Genomic DNA, 18,781 nt, shown 5'->3' on the forward strand with positions numbered 1-18,781 from the left:
GAGGGACCCTGGCCTCTCTCATCCCCCACCCCCACCCCCGCCCCGGCTGCAACGCCCGGGGCCCCATGCCCCCAGGGTCTGGGGACCTACTTCTCCAGCAGCCGGGCCGCCGCTTCCTGGGCCTGCTCGCCGTAGGCGTTGCCCTGCCTCAGCAGGCCCTCAGCAGCCTGCACGGCCACCTGCAGCTTCTGCTGGTTCAGCTCCATGGTGGTGAGGAGATCCCGGTGCCGCTTCAGCGCCTCCTCCACGGCCTCCACCGTGCCCGGGAGCTCCACCCCAGACAGCGCCAGCTCCTGGGAAGCGGGAGGGTGGCGCACAGGTCAGCTGCACACCTGTCCAGGCCTCCAGCCGGGCTGGCCAGCCCCTCCTCCCAGGCCTGCCACGGGCCCTTTGCCCACGCTGGTCTCTGCCTGGCAGTTTCACCCTCCAGTTACCCCCGCTGCTGTCTCCCTCGTTCTGCTCCAGTCCCCGACTGCCCAGCCTAGCCTGTCACTCTGCGGTGTGAGTTCCCAGTGCACACACCTGGCAGAGTGTTATATATGCACCTGCTTGGTTCCTGTCTCCTCCCCATATGCACCCACGGCGGTCCCGGAGGGTAGCATCGTGTGTCCTGCTTCCCGAGGAATGCCTGGGTCCAGCACAGTGCCCGGTGCAGGGGAGACCCTCGGTCAATGTGTGGTTAATTGATGGACAGTGGACTGGGGGCTGTGTGACCTCAAGGAGCTCCTTTCCCTCTCTGGTTTTCTCTTTAGTGAGATGTGTGGGTCTCTCAAGGTCACTTCTGGCGACCTCAGGAGTCGGGGTTCTGTCTGTCCCCCCCAGACAATCCCTGGGTCAGGGTCCCCTCTAGAACCAGCATGGACATTCACTCCTTCCAGGACGATCCCCGCACACTGGCACCTACTCTTGGGCCACCTGAAACTGGGTGTTCCATTGGCCAAGACCCAGGACACTTGGTCCCCGTCCAGGATGACCTCCCACGGGGTCAGCTGTACCCAGGTAACCACCAGCTCTGGCTCCTCAAGCCATAGCCCCAGCTCCATTCCTCAGAGCATCCACAAATGACCACCCCCCATAATGATGACAATCACGCAGCCCTGCCATGTACTGACCCACACCTCACCTCTCTGCCTGTTACCCAACTGCACCATCTCAGTCCTTCCGTACCCACTGCTCCCCCTGCTCAGCCATCCCCAGTCACCCCATCCTCTCCTCTCCTCTCCTTCCAGATAACCCGCAACCCCCAGGAAGCCGCGCCAAGAACCGTTCAGGTGCGTTACTCCCGGTGGAGAGTCCCCCACCACTCACGCGCCCCAGCCATCAGGACCATGCAATGCCGTGCACATGCACACGCACACTAGACGATCCGCAAACCCAGGTCCCTGTGCCGGAGTCCTCCCCCTACTCCCAGCCACCCCACCCTGCCCCATGCCACACCCCCACCCTGTGCCCGCTGTCCCCCGAGGCCGCGCTCCCGGAGCCGGCACCTGGTTGCGGAGCACGGCGAGCGCCTGGCGCAGGTCGCGCAGGAAGAGCTGGTAGACGTGCGCCTGCACCAGCGCCTCCCTGCGCGCCTCCCACAGGCCCAGCAGCTTGTGCCAGCCGACTTCGAGGTGGGGCAGCCACTCGTCGAGCGCCAGCCCGGGGCCCAGCTCGGCGCCGTCGGCCGCCAGCAGCGCCTCGCTGGCCGCCACGATGCGCGCGTAGTCCTCCTCGCGCCGGTCCACCTCCTCCTTGAGCGCCGCGTGGCGCGCCAGCAGCGCGTCCGCCTCCTCCAGGCTGCCGGGCAGGGGCCCCTCGCCGCCGGCCGCCGCCTCCTGGGCGCGCACCAGCCAGTCCAGGAAGGCGTCCAGGTCGTGCAGAAAGCGCTGCAGGCGCCCGGCCGCCGCCACCGCCTCGCCGCATGCCTGGGCAGCGCTGGCCAGCGTGCCCCATTCAGCGCCCAACTCCTCGGCGCCCTGGTGCAGCCGTGCCGCCTGCGCGGGGAAGCGCGCCGCCAGCAGGGCCGCCTCCTCCAGCAGGGCCTCCTGGCGCGGCTCGAGCGCTTGCAGCGCGGCCTCCAGGCCACTCAGGCGCCACTGCAGGGCGCCGCCGGCGCGGGGCGCGCTCTCCACCGCCCGCCGCTTCTCGCGCACCTGCGAGCGCACCTCGGCCACCTCCAGCACGTGGTTCTCCACCAGCAGCACCGCGCTCATCTCCTCCTTGCGCTGTTCCACCAGCTCCACGATGCGGTTCCACCTGCCCCGGGGAAAGAGGGCGACTTAAGGAGGACAGGGACTCCTCTTGGGCGGGGTGGGGGTGGGGGGCTGCCGGTGGTGCCAACGGAACCCAGCCCGTTCGCTTGGAGCAGGGGTGGCAGGCAAGTGACCCCAGAGAGGTCGCCACTGCCCTTCCCCCTGCCTTCTCCCCCAGCAGGGCAGACTGCTGGACTGCGGTTGAGGCCGGCCAGCCCACTGCCCAACCCCCATTTCTCTCTTTGATAGGAAGAGAGAGAGAGATCGAAAGATCGAGAGAGAGAGAGAGAGAGAGAGAGATCTCCTAGCCGTGGTTCACTCCCCGAATGGCCCCCAAGGCCAGGGTTGGGCCAGGCTGCAGCTGGGACCAGAAGCTCCGCCCAGCCTCCCTGTCACTCTGATGTGGGGTGCCAGGGTTGCCAGCAGTGGCCCAACCCCAAGGGGCCCCAGCGCCAGCCCCAGTTCTGCCTTCTCTTAAGCCAGACATTCAACAGATCTGCAAAAATTAGAAACAATGCCAGGTCTCTCACATTTTTTGTTTAGAAAAATACAATGTGTTCTTAAAATGTGTGTTATGCTAACATATAATAGGTTTGCTATTATTTTTAGAAGACTTAATATTTTAAAGTTTCTTGGCCTTAAGCCCTAATACATTGGTAGATACGACCCATTACAGCAAACTGCAGGGTCCTCAGTATTTTCCCCCTCAGGGCAGAGGAGGGACGGGCACTGTGGCACAGCGGGTTACACTGCTGCCTGCAACACCAGCTCCCATTTGTGGGCACTGGCTCGAGCCCCTGCCACCCACGTGGGACACCTGGATAGAGTTCCAGGCTCCTGGCTCCTGGCCTTGCTCTGGCCCGGACCAGGCTGTTAGGGCCATACATGGGCTGAACTAAAAGATGGAAGCGCTCGCTCTCTCTCTCGCTCTGCCTGTCAATCAATCAACCAATCTTTTTTAAAATAATAAGTGCAGAGGCAGGGACTGGGTATTCAGCCCAGTGGTTCAGATCCCCGTGGCCCATGTCAGAGTATCTGAGTTCTGTTCCCGGCTCTGGCTCCTGACGCCAGGTTCCTGCCAGTGCAGCCCCTGGGAGGCGGCAGCGATGGCTCAAGTCACTGGGGCCCTGCCACCCCCGTGAGCTCCTGGCTGCTGGCTTTGACCACAGCCCAGCTCTGGCTGTTGTAGGCATTGAGGAATGAGCCAGCGGATATGAATACCTTCTCCCTCCCTCTCTCTCTCTCTCTCTCTCTCAACAAATAAACGTTTTAAAGTGCAGAGCATGTGTCAGTCAACGGAGGTGTGGCCTGCGAAGAGCCAGCCTTACTGCGTGACGACAGTCCTTGGGAATGCACCAAGCTACCCCAGCCTCAGGGCCTCTGCTCCCCCGGCTCCCAGCTCCGGAACACTCTGTGCCTCCCCCTCCCCGCCCCACACTCTTCCTGTCTGGCTGTTTCTTCTCCCCTCTAAGGATCCGGCTCAAAATGTGTCTGACCACACAGTCTAAAGCCACTCCCAAGCCTCTCTCTTGCACAAGGCCTTGCGAGTCTCCAAAGATCTTGTTTGTGCTGTAGTTTACATAACTGCCTCTCTGGAAGCAGCCCAAGGGCAGAGACGTGGACTGTGGAAATCAGAAGGGTGAGAGTTCGAGGTCTGCTCCGGCCAGATCTGCCGTGTGCTTCCGGGCCAGCCCCACACCTGCCTGAGCCTCAGTTTGCTCGTCTGGAAAATGGGAAGAACAATGTCCACTTCGCTGAGCGTTTACTGAGACCGCGTGGCTACAGCACTCGGCATGTGGGCCTCTGGACACTGAGAAGCAACGCTGCTGCTTGGGGACCTGCCCAGGTGACAGAGGCTTTCATTCTTTAAAGATTTTTTTTTTTTATTTGCAAGGCAGAGTGACAGAGAGGAAGCCACAGAAGCCAGGGCTGGGCCAGGCTAAAGCCCTGGCTTCCAGAACTCCATCTGGGTCTCCCCCACGGGTGGCAGGGACCCAAGTACCCAGGTCATCTTCTGCTACCTGCCCAGGTGCGTTAGCAGGGAGCTGCGTCAGAAGCAGAGAGCGAGGCCTCGACTCCAGTGTGACACGCTGGCATCGCGGACAGCGGCTTAGCCTGCTGCCCCACAGCGCTGCCTGCAACAGAGGCTTTTGAATCTCTGACAGTGGGGCTGGTGCTGTGGCATGGCGGGTCAAGGTGCTGCCTGTGTTGCCAGCGTCCTATACCGACGCCAGTTAGGGTCCCGGCTGCTCTATTTCCGATCCAGCTCCCTGCTAACGCGCCTGGGAAGGCAGTGGAAGATGGCCCAAGTCCTTAGGCCCCTGCACCCACGTGGGACACCCAGACAAAGCCCCTGGCTCCTGGCTTCGACCTGGCCCAGCTTCAGCCACTGCGGCCATTTGGGGTGAGAACCAGCAGATGCAAGATTATCCCTTTCTGTTACTCTGCCTTTCAAACAAATAAATTTTTTTTTTTTTTGACAGGCAGAGTGGACAGTGAGAGAGAGAGACAGAGAGAAAGGTCTTCCTTTGCCGTTGGTTCACCCTCCAATGGCCGCCGCGGCCGGCGCGCTGCGGCCGGCGCACCGCACCGATCCGATGGCAGGAGCCAGGAGCCAGGTGCTTTTCCTGGTCTCCCATGGGGTGCAGGGCCCAAGCACCTGGGCCATCCTCCACTGCACTCCCGGGCCACAGCAGAGGGCTGGCCTGGAAGAGGGGCAACCGGGACAGAATCCGGCGCCCCGACCGGGACTAGAACCCGGTGTGCCGGCGCCGCTAGGCGGAGGATTAGCCTAGTGAGCCGCGGCGCCGGCCCTCAAACAAATAAATATTTTTAAAAATTAAAGAGATAACAGGCCGGCGCCACAGCTCACTAGGCTAATCCTCCGCCTTGCGGCGCCGGCACACCGGGTTCTAGTCCCGGTCGGGGCGCCGGATTCTGTCCCGGTTGCCCCTCTTCCAGGCCAGCTCTCTGCTGTGGCCCAGCAAGGCAGTGGAGGACGGCCCAGGTGCTTGGGCCCTGCACCCCATGGGAGACCAGGAAAAGCACCTGGCTCCTGGCTCCTGCCATCGGATCGGCGCGGTGCACCGGCAGCAGCGCGCCGGCCGCGGCGGCCATTGGAGGGTGAACCAACGGCAAAGGAAGACCTTTCTCTCTGTCTCTCTCTCTCACTGTCCACTCTGCCTGTCAAAAAAAAAAAATTAAAGAGATAAGCCCCTGGCTCCTGGGATGGTGCCATAAAGCAGTGAAGAGCAATGTCTCTGGACTCAGACGCACACAACTTCAAGCGCCCGACCTGGCTGTGTGACCTTGGGCCAGGACCTCCACCTCTCTGAGCCCTGGTTCCTCTTCTCTAACTAGCCCCTAGCATTGTCCCTAGCATTGCCACGGCAGTGATGAGGAGCCCCACTCTGGATTCAGACAGAACTGGAACCAACTCCTACGCAGGACACGGCGTCCTCCTAGACAAAGGTTTCCCCTCTTGGCGTCTGCACCTCCATCTGCGAACCCCACCTGCACCCACAGAACAGCAAGTGTGCGCCCAGGGAACCAGGCTTGTGAGCTGTTGTGTTTAGCAAGTTCCAAATTCTCACTTCACTAGGATATGGGGATGAACCCAGGTAGCATAAAGGGCTTGAAAGAGCTCCCAGTGGACAGTGGCTCCTCGGCAGGTCCTGTCTGAACAAGCTAATGCAGCAAGGGACGAGCAACGCCCACTGCATCAGCCCAGCACTGGGCGTCGCCGCCTTTCTCCCGATTCGGCTGACTCAGCGTCCCGGTCCGTGGCTGAGTGCAGGTGGCGGCGGCGATGGCAGGAGCTGCTGAGACATCAGGGAGGCCTCCCAGCCCCAGCCCCGCCTACCTGCTGTTGAGGTGGTCCTGGCAGGAGCGCACCTCCTCCGAGCTGGGGTGGCCGCCTTCCACCAGCTCCTGCACCGTGTGGTTCACGTCCAGGACACGGCCCATCAGACTGTTCATCTCCTGGTCCAGGCTCTCGAATCTGCAGGAGGAGGATGGAGGAGCTCAGAGGCCCAGGCCTGGGCCATGCCCGCTCCTCGGCCTCTAGGGAACTGCCTGCTCCAGCCTCCACCAGGAACTCTGCGGCCTCAGTGCCCGGCCCCTCTGCCGGCCGCTGCAGTGCCGCGGCCCTGGGCGCTCTGTCCTGGGTCCCTCACATGCGCTCACAGCCCTGCCCCCACCTCTAAAACCCGTCTCCAGCCCCAGGCCCTCTGGGGGCTTTTCACACCACTGTGACTCAGACCACCCTCGGGGTCTCCCATGCAACAGCTCAGGGGCAGCCCTGCCACCCCCCGGCCTGACGCCTGTGCCTTGGACAACTGCCCCCATGGCCTATGTGCTTGGCTTCCGGCTCTGGTCCAGTCCTGTCCCATCCGGGTTCCCACCCCGACTGCCACTCTGGGGTCCCGGCCACCACTAGTACCCACTCCCCATGGCAGCCCTGGGGCTCAGGCTGCGGGGATCCTCCTTGGCCTAAAACACTTGGGGAATGGTGTGAGCAGGAGGGGCAAGGAGCAGGCCTGCTTCCAGCAGTGCCCAGCACAAGGCCTGTGGGATGGGTGGAGGGACACACAGGGCGCTCCCAGGGAAAGGGTGGCAGCGTTCAGCCACTCACTCATCGCCACGTCGGCCAACAGCAAGTCAGCTATGCAAGATGTCCCTGGGGGGAGGGGGTGCTAAAGCACAGAGAGCAAAGAGAGAGCCACAAGGGCCTGGACCATTAGATTAGCAAGGGATGTGGCATCTGTGCCCGGCGCTCGGGAGTCCCAGGGAGGGGTCAGGCTTGGGTGACCTGGAGGAGCTCAGGTGGCTGATTTCCGGCCAGGTGAGTATAAGCCTCATAGCAACAGTGGCCCGTGCTCCCGGCACCGCCAGGCATTCACTGGTTCACTGTTCACCAGCAGCCTGCCAGATGGGGCCTAACAGCAGCCCATTTTATGGATAGGCAAACTGAGATGCACAGAGGCTGGGGCAGTTGGAGAACAGTCACAAGGCATGGGCACTATCAGACCAATGAAGGCCAAGACTGGGTGCGTGAGAAAGGGGACCTGGGAGTCCCACAGGCGCGCGCTCACCGGTGCTGCACCACTTCGACGTCATCGAGTGAATCGGGCACGCGCATGGCGAGCAGCCATTGTTCCTTCTCGCCGATCCACAGCTCGCACGCGTGCACCTCGCCGAACATGCGGTAGACGGCGAGGGCGTCCCGCAGCCACTGGCGCCGCAGCGCGGCCATCTCAGTCACCTCGGCGAATAACTGCTCCGCCTCCACCACGCGCACTTGCAGCGCCACCACCAGCGGCCCGGCCCCGCTGGCGCCCCCCAGTGTCGCCAGCTGGCGTCGCAGGCCACCCACGGGCCCGCGATGCGCCTCCACCTCCCCAGTGAGAGCGCGGTGCTGGCGCGCCAGGCGGCGGCTGGACGCTTCGTCGTGGCCAAAGTCGCCAGCGGCTGCCAGGCGGTACGCGTCGCGAAGCCAGTCCAGGAGCCCGTCGAGCTCAGCGCCGAACTGGTGCAGCGCCCGCGCCTCCTGCAGCCGCCGCTCCCGCCGCTGCGCCGCCTCTTCCAGCCGCTGCCAGCGGCGCCGCGCGCTCGCTGCGCGCTCCGCCAGGCCGGCCAAGTGCACCATCTCGGCGCCCGGGCCCACGGCCCCGCCGGCCGCAGCCAGCTCCTCGCCGCGCCGCAGCGCCTGCTGCAGCAGCGCCCGGCGCCCGCCCAGCTCGCCCTGCAGGATCTTGTGCTGCGCCAGCAGGCGCGCGGTGCTGGACAGGTCGTGCGCGCCGCCCGCCGCGCCGCCGCCCGCGGCCTCCAGGAGGCGCTCCTTGTCGCGCGCCCAGCTCTCGGCCTCCTCCAGCTCCTGCAGCAGCGCCCACAGGCTCCGCGAGGCCTCCAGCTCCGCGCGCCGCCGCGCTGCCTGCTCCTGCAGCTCCGCCAGACAGCCATGCACGTGGTTCACACGGTTGCAGATGACCTGAGGGTCGCAGGGCTGGTAGCCTGGGCCAGAAGTGGGGGATGCCAGGTTGGGCACGGGCCAGCAAGCGCCCAGGAGACGGTGGCGCAGGCTGCCTCCCCTGCCCTTGGTAAGGTGCCCTCCTCCAGGCAGCCTTCCCTGACACACCCGAGGCCGGAGTGGGAACCTCTTCGGGCCCCTCTCAGGCTTCTCTTCTCCCATCCCAGCCCTGACTACTGTGGGGTGTCACAGCCCCTGTGTACCGCTCCCTGGACTGGGTGCTCCATGGGGGCAGGGCCTGGGTCTGTCTGCACACTGCCCAGCCCAGGGTGGAGCCCAGAGCTGTGGCCTGCGTGTGGGAACTTACTGGCTGGGCGACAGGTGGCCTCAGAGCGTCGCAGAGTCTGCATACATGTGTGGCCTGGGTGCCACGTCTCTGCCCTGAGCCGGGTTTTAAAGTACCCACCCTTCCCTGTTGCTTGCTGACCTGAGCTCTCGTCTCTCCTCAAATACTTCACCTTCCTCCTGGACCTCGAGTGTGTGACCAGAGAGCTGTGAAATTCATTTAGTGGGTCACAGCCAGCGCGCACAGCCGGCCGGGGGGATTTCACAGCCACACCGTTACCGGGAGGCAGCAGGACAGAACCAAGCCCACTCCATCACTGCGGCCGGGTGCCAACAAGAGTGAGCACGCAAGCCCCGCAGCCAGACAGACTGATATGGGGCTCAGTGGACTCATCACCCCCGTGTCCTGGCAGCATCCGGTCCTCAGCAAAACACTGCATGCACTCAGCTAGCACAAGCCCAGCTGCTAATCGCGTCCCTCGCCCCGCTCCCCCACGGAGAGGCTCCCAGCTGTGTGCAAACAGCCAACAAAGCCACATGGCCTGGGGACCACAGGGAGCCTCCCGGAGGGCACAGCCAGCAGTAACCAGGAACTCCGCGGTGCCAGTTGTGCCTTTGCCCACCAGCGTCCGTGTTCTGCTTTCAGTTCGGGCACTCTCTTTCCTACTCCCTGTCCGGGGAGGGGGCTGGCCCCACTCCTAGTCTTGAGGTGGGCACATCACACAGATGTGGCCAATCAGCTCATTGCACACCCTGGGGCCGTGCCAACTGGCTGAGCATTGGATGCTTGTCAGAGGTACTGAGAGAATGGAGCCTGTCTCCAGCCGGGTCCGCTGAACTGCTGGGATGTAACGGGGCTGTCTGACCCCAGATTTACACAAGAGGAGGAGCTGCCCGACAGTGACACAGAGACCAGAGGTGGAGAGAGACAGAGTCCTAGAAACATCGCTGAGCCAGGCCTGGCTGCAACCCTGCCTGAAGCCAAACCCAGCCCTCCCTGGATGTTCCTGTTACATAAGCCAATACGTCCCCCTTTCCTTCCTAAGCCGACTGAGTTGAGTTTCCACCAGTTGGTGCGGGACAGGGCCTGCCTATCCGTGACTTCACACTGTTTTTGATGAAAATCACTAAGGGGGGGTGGGGGGCAGAACCCTGCCCCCAGAGGGGAGTGGTCTGCCTCTTCCTGGCTGAGACCTGGAGCCAGCGGCTCAGCCCCTCCCATCACGCCTCTGCTTGCCCATGAGATACACAGAACTCAGCCCAGACGCTAACTGGCAGCCCGGGTCAGGCCAGGTTGTTAGCGCTGGGCCCACGCCTGCTCCCTTCCTTCTCCTTGGGACAATTCTCTGGGCGGGGACTTTTAGCAGCACCCGCAGGCTTAGCTGCAGGCCTCACAAGATTCACCACCAGGACACAGCTAAGAGAGTGCAGAGGACAGAACGCCTCCAGCACTGGGTTCCCACAGGCTACACGGTAAACACTAACCTGGATCAACCTTAAGAGTTACGAAATGCAAACATGATCGGGTGTTTAAAGACCTGGCTCTCTGCTATGGCCTGGGAAAGCAGTAGAAGATGGCCCAAGTCCTTGAACCCCTGCACCCGCATGGGAGACCCAGAAGAAGCTCCTGGCTCCTGGCTTTGGATCACAACTCCAGCCGTTGCAGCCATTTGGGGAGTGAACCAACAGATGGAAGACCTGTCTCTACCTCTCTCTGTAACTCTTTCAAATAAATAAAATAAATCTTTAAAAAAAGAAAAAAGAAAAGAAAATCACTGAGGTCAACAAGTACGCCACTTAAAGCGAGTGATCACTGCAGAATTCCAAAGCAGGAACCAGCCGTGCGTCCTGGCCTCCTCCTCCCGACACTCATGCCCCCAGGGCTCCCCATAAGGAGCATGATCCTAGCTCTGCTTAGACGCCCCCAACACAGGGATCTCAGCCCTTGCTTCTGCCTCTGCTAGCGCCGGCCCCGAGGGTCTCCAGCCCGACTCACCCTGCAGCTGGGAGAAACGCAGGGCAGCAGCATTGAGGGCCTCCACCCGCTCGCTCTGGGCCGTGATGTCTCCCTCCAGCAGCCCGTGCTTCTGCAGCAGGTCCTCCGCCTCCACCAGGTGCTGCCCACACTCCCGGGACAGCAGCTGTGCCTGCAGGGGCGGGGAAGGGGAGCACTGCGCATACCTCTGGCGCTGGCCCTCAGACCGCCCGCCTCTTCCCGGCTGTCCCTTGCTCTGCGCCATCACTCTCAGCTCTGAGCTGTCTCCTGGGCTCTGCCCTCCCCCACCTCCATCACCCCCAATTTCTGTCTCTGCCCCTATGCGTCTGTATCTTTCTCTCTGGTCCCACCATTTCTGTCTCCATTTCTGCATGCATTTACTATTCCCTAGTAAGCCTCTCTCTGCACCACAGATTTCTACTGGCAGCCTCAAGGTTGCCCTTCTAGATTCTTCTCTCTCGCTCCTTCTCTCTCTCTCTCTCTCTTTCTCTCTCTCTCATCATCACTATCTTCCTCTGGCTTAATTTCACTGTCTCTGCCCCAGCTCTTGTGCTATCTTTGTGTCTCTCTCTCCCATTTCTTTATGTGTCTCTGTGTCTTTCTTGTCCTCCCTCTCTTGTCTCTCTCTTTCTCTAACACTCTCACTTGCTCTTTCTCTCCGTTTCCCTGGCTATCTCTGCATGTTCCGCCCCTTCCCCCCTTCCTTGCATGTCTCTGTCAGCTCCCTCCCTGTCCCCCAAGACCTGACCACCCACCCCCAGCCCCATGCTCGGCCCCCACCTGCATCTCTTCCATCCAGTCCACCATGTACACCATCTCCTGGAAGACCTTCTGCAAGGCCAGGTTCTGCTCGAGCCGCGTCCGCCGGGCGCCCACCAGCCCAGTCAGCAGGGCCCACTGGCGCAGGACACTGTCACGCTGGGCTGCCACCCTCCGGGCATCATAGTAGCCTTCAGCCGCCAGCGCCTGGGCCAGCTCTGCCACACCCTGAACCCGCTCCTCGTAGGCTGCAATGTCCGCCTCAATGGCTTCGTGCTTCTTCATGGCTGCCTCCACTGCTGGCAGCTCATATCCAAAGTTATCCTGGGGCAGTATAGGCCACAGATACCCATGCTGCCTCAGCAGTCCACCTGTTACCTTGACCCTGTATGACCCTGGAAAACTCTCCCCTTTGACCTGCAAACCAGTCACTCCCACCTTGGTTACCATAGAGACCAGTCCCATCCTCCCTGTTACCCCAGAGATAAGCCCAACCCACATTCCAGTTGCCAAGAGACCAGTCCCACTTATACTTGTTACCCTGGAGATAAACCCCACCCTCCCCAGTTACTGTGGATACAGTCTCACCTCTCCACAGTTATCCTGGAGACCAGCTCCATCCCCTCCTTGTTGCCCTGGAGACTGGGCCCACCTACCCTCCAGTTACTCCAGAAACCCATCCTATTCTCCCCAGTTACCCTGGAGACCAACCCCTCATTCCTCTGCTACCCTAGAGACCAGCCTCACTCTCTCATGTAATTCCAGAGATCGGTTCCACCATGCTGTATCACATGTCTAACCCTAAATTTCTTACCCAGGAAAAATGCCCTATTCTCCCACTGTCATGGAAGTCTATCCTACTCTGCTACTTAGGAGACTAATTCTACCCTCCTGAGTTGCCCTGTGCACAAAATACAACATCCCTGTACTAAGGTGTACTTAAACATTCCCCATGTTTCTGTCTAGTTGCCCTGGAGACCGGTCTCACTGTCCCAATACTGTGAATGCCGGGTCCACTCCCCTCACCCACCCATCACTTTGGAGATCCAGTCTCCATTCACACCGTCATTTGTCAGCTAGGAGACTAATCCAACTCTTCTCTGTTGCTTAAGACGTCAAATCTCCCTCCCTAATCCCAGGGCCATCAGCCCTGCCCTCACTCCCTTTCCCCCAGAGCCGAGCCCTACACCTCGTACCTGGGAAACCAGGCGCTGGTTCTCATTCAGCCAGCTCTCTCTCATAGCCACTTTGTGGTCAAACCTCTGAGCCAGCAGCTCCAGCTTCTCCTGCCGGATCAGCTCAGCCCGGAGGGCAGCTTCCCGCTCGTGTTCTGCCTTTTCCAGCTGGCCCCAGGCCTGGGAAAGATGGGAGAAGACAGTTAGATTCCAACAACTCCTTGCCATGCAATGGCCCTGGCTTCTCCATCTGAGGCCACTCATAGCATACGTGACACCTTTTTGCAAAGTAGAAGAGAAAAAGCTGCTCCTCACGACACCTTACTGCTAGAAACCTGTGCCTGTGTTGTCCACAAAGTGAATGGCTCATTGAGCAGTGTACAGTCTAGGTAACCCTGCCGTGCAGCCCTGCCCACCTCACCTTGTCAATATCCCAGATGCCGCAGCCCTCCCGAGGCACAAAGAGGCGCCGGTTGCAGGCTCGCAGTTTGCTCTGGATACTGAAGAGCAGCACCTCCAGGTTCCCCTTCTCCTGGAACCTACAGGGGCATGAGCTTAGGGGCCTGGCCTCCGTGCCTCCCCCGCCCTCCTCCTGAGCCGGGCCTCACTTGACTGGCTTCTCCAGGGTGCAATAGGCCGTGAACGCCTGTAGCTGCTGCTGCACCCCACTCAGCGAGTTGGCAAACTTCTGGTTGCTGATGAGGCCCACGGTGCGGTGGATCCAGGCCAGCAGCTCGGCTGCGAGCTCCTCATAGCGCTCTATGATCTCTCCCACCTCCAACACCTGGTCCAGGACCTGACCAGGCAGAGGGAGGCGGAGTCAGCCCCACCCCACGTATGCCCTCAGGTGTTTCCCAGGCTCCCAGCCGCCCCTTCCCGTGGCTCTTTGTACCTTCCCAATCCGCTTCCCCTCCACAGCCAGAGCCTTCATCTTGGAGAAGTAGTGGTAGAAAGAGACCACGTAGGTGATGATGGATTTCTCATCTGGAGCTTCCATGTTCACATCTGTAGGGGACGGGAGCGGGAGGGCACGGCGGTGGGCACTCAGAGGGGCCGAGGGTGGGAGGACCCGTGGCCTTGCCGAGGTAACCTCTCTGCTCCTCAGTTTTTGCATCTGCCCAGTGGGGATCTATCACATGGGGATAAATGGTGCTTGATGGATGTGAGCCACGGAGGAATTACCTGCAGCTGTTTCTTGAACACACAGCTTAACTGTCCTGGCCAGAGCGTTTGCACACACCGTCCTCACTGCCTGGACACTGTTCCCGCTTCTACTTCCACGCATCCTTCGTGGCTCAACTCAACTTCCACTTCCTCAGACCAGCCTCCCTGCTCGCCCTGGCTACAGTGGACCTCCTCCTGTCTCTTTCATAACATCTCATCATTCCCTTTCCGGAAGGAACCACAACTTGAGAGTAAATATTCACTGGTGTGATTAACTCATCATGTAGAGTTTGAGCTCCAGCAGGACAAAAAATACGCCTTTTTTTTTTTAATCACTATTCCTGGCATGCCCGCCACACAGTGTGAGAGCTCAACTAATATTTCCTAAGTATGCAAATGGTGGCTGAGGGTTGAAGCCAGGATAAGAGCTCTGGGGGCACTTCTAGCATTCTGTCCTTAGGGAATGGACACAATGTCCCCGAGCCTCAGTTCTTCCACTGTAAGTCCTTGCCTCTGAGGAACACTGAAAGTATCAGGGAGAATGGACTGGCACAGGGGAGGCACTCAACGGATTCTGATGTCAAAAACACAACACTACACGCACGTGGCCCTTCCTCTTCAGCATTTCATGAAACTGACACCCACAAACACCTACTATGTGCCAGCCACATAGTGACAGCAGGTGGAGTACTCATCCAGTCCATGCACCCTGGGACCCTAAAGTCCTGTTTACTGCTCAGTGTGACTGGGCCAAGGAGCTCATCTCCCCGAGGCTTTGTTCCCAGCCTGGTCTCGAGTGACGTTCCTGGCCATGTGCTCAGCACAAAGTAGATGTGACCTCAGGGAGGGGAGACTGGGCTGGGAGTGAGGATCAGGGATGGGGAAGTAAGGGGTGGGGCTGGGGGGCACTGAGAGTGGGAGAGGACTTAGGGATGAGGACAGAGCTGTGGGTGGGCACAGGTAGGGGAACAGGTTGTGTAAACAGTGGGGCTGGCCCCTGTGCTGGGCACAGCAACAGGGTCACAGTGGGAGATGTGACTGGGGCTGGGTGCAATGCTGAGGATGGGGTTGGTGTTAGGGATGGGGACCGCGGAGACAGTGCTGGGGATGGGAGGTAGAGGGGGTTCAATATGGGGGAGATGGTCTAAGGAGGAGGGGATGAAGTGAGGAGGGGAGGTGGGGGTGGGGAGAGAAAGGAACTGGAGATGAGGAAGGTGAGGAGGCTGGGAGAAGCAGGATCTGGGGTGACTGGGGGATCTGGGCTGGTGCTGGAATAGGTTGGGGAGACTCTGGGGGGGGCTCTAGGGTTGGGACCCCCAAGGGGAAGTCGGTGCTTGGGCCACGTGGGGCTCACCTTCAGGGTCCAGCAGCCGGGCCAGCCCCAGGTGCTGCTCAGCGGTGCGGAAGGCTCTCTGCAGGTTGTAGTTGGCATTGGACTTGGTGAGTTTGCTGAAGTCCACGAGGTCGGGCCTGAGCAGGGGCACAGAGCAGGCAGGCAGCAGGAAGGCTCCAGAGCCCAGGGTCAAAGCCGACGATGAGATACCCTCATCTGGGCCCCGCCCAAGCCAAGAGGGGGTGGGTGTCGTGGGGAGCGAGGTGAGCATGATGGTCTTGGCTGTGTCTCTGTGCTCTCTGGGTGTGTGTGTGTGCTTCTGTTGCTGGACGTGTGTGAGCTGGCCTGTGTGCATGCGAGCCACGTGGTGCCTGCCTGTGGAGTCTGTGAAATGAACCGGCAGTGCATGTGTGCTTGGGTCCTGTGTACACTGTGTGAAGGCAGGTGTGTGTCTGGCACATGCGTGTTGTTCTAGATGGATCTGCACACAGCATCATGCAGTGCTTAGACGTGTGAGGCCTGGAGCCGGCCAGCCTGGGATCAAGCGCCACTGGGGCCACATCTGGGCAGGGAGTGATGCTACCTGATCTTTCTGTGCCTTGTTTTCCTCGACTCTAAAATGGGGATAAAGACGGCTTCCTCGAAGTCCACTGAATATTAACAGAACTCAGCGGAAGACGCACACAACGCCTGGTCCACTGGAAGCACACGATGAGCTACGGGCATTCTTTTTTTTTTTTTTTTTTTTGACAGGCAGAGTTAGACAGTGAGAGAGAGACAGAGAGAAAGGTCTTCCTTCCGTTGGTTCACCCCCCATATGGCCGCTACGGCCGGCGCGCTGCGCTGATCCAAAGCCAGGAGCCAGGTGCTTCCTCCTGGTCTCCCATGCGGGTGCAGAGCCCAAGCACTTGGGCCATCCTCCACTGCCTTCCCGGGCCACAGCAGAGAGCTGGACTGGAAGAGGAGCAACTGGGACAGAATCCAGCGCCCTGACCGGGACTAGAACCTGGTGTACCGGTGCCACAGGTGGAAGATTAGCCTAGTGAGCCACGGTGCCGGCCTGAGCTACGGGCATTCTAAGGACTCCGGTGACAGCTTGCCTCTTGCTGTGGGAGGTGCATCTAGGCTGCCCCATGGGCATGTGAGAGGCAGGGGTCATGAGTACATGTGTGCCCACGGCAGACAATGCTGGGCTCTGGCTTCGGCCCCACACACAGCAGGGCATGCCCCTCCCAGTCCCTGAGCCTCGGTTTCCCCAGTCTGTCATGCTGTGGGCACAGCATGTCAAGGTGCCCGAGCCACAGCCGGGTCAGCACCAGGCCCTGAGAGATGGACATGTGAGCTGGGAGGGAGCCAGGTACAGGGAGAGGGGCTGTGCATACCCACAGTGGACTTGAAGCAGCAGGTGCATGTTCCCGTGTGTGCACACATCTCGGTGAGGGAACACATATGTCCACCCATGTGTTCACAGCAGACATGACCCGGATGGAATGCATGTCAATGTGTAAGTGTGAACAGCGTGAGTGTAAAGGGAGGGAAACATGCACATGTGTGTACAGGCAAAGGGAGGACGGGTCCTGCGTGTGTATGTGTGGCCTATATACACACGTGGACAAGCGTGTGGCTGTGGGGATGCAGGGTAGGGGCAGGGTGGGGCGGCCCCAGGCCGGGGGGTACCTGTGCCGGTGAATGAGGGCATTGAAGGCTAAGCCGTCCCGCCAGCTGGTGGTGAAATTCTGGATGTTTACTTCCGGGTAACTGGAATTACAAAGGCAGGGAGAGAGGATGGGTGGGGAGGGAGGGAGGGAGGGAGGGAGGGAGGGAGGGAGGGAGGAAGGAAGGAAGGAAGGAAGGAAGGAAGGAAGGAAGGAAGGAAGGAAGGAAGGAAGGAAGGAAGGGGAAAGGTAGGTGGATGGGGGGAGCCAGGGAGACAAAGAGAAAGAAGGAGGAGGACAGAGCAAGAGGCAAAGGAAAGAAGGAAGGGAGGTGGCGAGAGAGGCAGAGATGGAGCGGGAGAGGAGGGAAGGCAGGAGGGAGGGGGACAGGCACCAGGGAAAGCAGACAGAGGTGCAGACAGTGGAGAAATACACGCCACTGACAGCCAGTCCCAGCAGGGTGACAGCGGAGCAGCTGCCTGCATCCCAGGCCCACCCACTCCCGCCTTCCTCCTGGGCTGCTCTACAGAGGCCAATGGAGTTACAGACCACGCCCCACCCTGCAGGACAGGAGACAGGGAGGATGGCTGGAGAGATGGATGGATAGACAGACAGACAGACATATAGGCAGTCCGCACCCTGCCCCTCTGTCTTAACCACAGTGAAGGCACCTGGGACCCAGAACTTTCCTACAAGCTGCCAGAGCCCTGGTGTGTGTCCTGCTTGGTGGAAGGGTGGCCTGAGCTTGGACTGGGGACTGAGGGGTCCACCCAGGTGCCCATGAGACCTATGGAGGTGCAGAAGGAGATGGGCAGGGGGCAGGGAGAAGGAAGCAGGCTGGGCAGTCCGCCACGCTCCAGTGTCGGTCTCCGCGTGTGTGGGGGTGAGGGGCGCAGACTCTGAGGGTTCTAACTTTGAGCCTGGCCTTGCAGAAGGAGCCCAGGGTTAGGGGCCCGGCATGGGGAGGGGGCTTACCCTGCCGTCTTCATCTGGCACCACAGGAGCAAGGCGTCCTTGGCCGAACGCGTCTCTCTGTTGTCCTCAGTCTCAATTTTGATGACTTGAATCTGGGACAGGACCAAAAGAAGGCTGTGGGGCCTGGAGAGCTTCGGCCTGGGAGACCTCCACCTGCCACCCTGCCCCAGGGAGCATGGCGGGTGACAGAGGAGATGGGGCAGACAGCTCCGGGTGCGGGCTGGAGTGCAGGAGCTGGCGGCTGAGTTCTGGATGGGCCAGGCGGAGACTCAGGCCTTGTTTCCCAGGGAGCCCTCCGCACTGAGCATCAGGGCCGAGCCCCGGTCGCCTCCTGCCCAGGGCAGCGCAGTGACCTCCACGTGGATCTCCCTGCTCCTGCACCGTCAGTTTGCTCCCCAGGTGGCAGAGACGAGGGCACTGGGAACTCCCCATCAGACCACGAGCTTCTCTCCCAACACCCACAGCGGCGCCAGTGCCGTCGGGGGAAAGCCAGAGGCCTCGCTGACCCTTCCTCCTTAGGCCTCCGACCTCGTCCTCAGCAGCTCCTGCCACGCTGGCCCCCTGCTGGCCTCTTCGCTCCTCACGGACGCCCTCCTGCCTCCGTGCCTTTGCAGCGGCAGGTCCTTCTACATCCTGTCCCCAGGCTCCAGCTCTCCGTCCGGTCTTCACTCAAGCGCCACTGTCTCAGAGAGGCCCTGGCCACCTCCATGGACCCCCGCTGCATCACCCTGGTCCATGGACTCACCAGCCTTCCCGCCTCCCGCACCACAGGGTGGTCTTTCGCTTTTGTTCACTGCCATAGCCCAAAGTCCTGAGCAGCCCAGAGCCCGACGGGGGCTCCAGAGCCTCAGGTGGGCATTGCACACTTGGTTCATGGACTCAGGAACAGGGGTGGGCAGCTGGGTTCCAGGGAGAGAACCAAGACCCTTCCCAGGATGTCCTAGACCCCCGTGCAGGGCTCCAGCAACCAGGCGCCATCCCCATGGTCTCATCTCCGGAGCACACACCTGTCTCCAGCCCCATCCCTTCATCTTGAACTCCATGCCCAGGAGCCAACAGATTCCCGGATGCCCCCTCACCCTGGTGTTCTGGACCAATGGCCACCCCGGCCCAAACCAGCTCCAGGATCTTCCCCAAGCCTGCTCCTCTGCCCTGGCCTGTCCCAGGACCCAGGCCA

General features: G+C 60.9%; 1 protein-coding gene across 3 annotated transcripts in view; it reads right to left on the reverse strand.

Annotated features, from left to right (window-relative positions):
• SPTBN4 (spectrin beta, non-erythrocytic 4) overlaps positions 1–18,781 on the reverse strand; it is a 78,908-nt gene that overhangs the window by 35,454 nt on the left and 24,673 nt on the right. For all 3 annotated transcript variants that reach the window (XR_011383932.2, XM_070062202.2, XM_070062200.2), the window contains exons 5-17: positions 17,605–17,696; positions 16,652–16,732; positions 14,996–15,111; positions 13,370–13,482; positions 13,086–13,273; positions 12,899–13,016; positions 12,499–12,657; positions 11,324–11,626; positions 10,544–10,694; positions 7,328–8,246; positions 6,097–6,234; positions 1,488–2,238; positions 91–293 (exon numbers count right to left, since the gene is read on the reverse strand). Coding sequence is in view for 2 of the 3 variants with exons in the window: in XM_070062202.2 (XP_069918303.1) it covers positions 91–293; positions 1,488–2,238; positions 6,097–6,234; positions 7,328–8,246; positions 10,544–10,694; positions 11,324–11,626; positions 12,499–12,657; positions 12,899–13,016; positions 13,086–13,273; positions 13,370–13,482; positions 14,996–15,111; positions 16,652–16,732; positions 17,605–17,696 (3,332 nt within the window). In the remaining variant the exon portion in view is untranslated. The remainder of the gene's footprint in view (positions 1–90; positions 294–1,487; positions 2,239–6,096; positions 6,235–7,327; positions 8,247–10,543; positions 10,695–11,323; positions 11,627–12,498; positions 12,658–12,898; positions 13,017–13,085; positions 13,274–13,369; positions 13,483–14,995; positions 15,112–16,651; positions 16,733–17,604; positions 17,697–18,781) is intronic.

The sequence above is a fragment of the Oryctolagus cuniculus genome, chromosome 18 (assembly GCF_051225735.1).
Source record: "Oryctolagus cuniculus isolate XC-2025 breed Fujian yellow rabbit chromosome 18, ASM5122573v1, whole genome shotgun sequence".
Lineage (NCBI taxonomy): Eukaryota > Metazoa > Chordata > Mammalia > Lagomorpha > Leporidae > Oryctolagus > Oryctolagus cuniculus.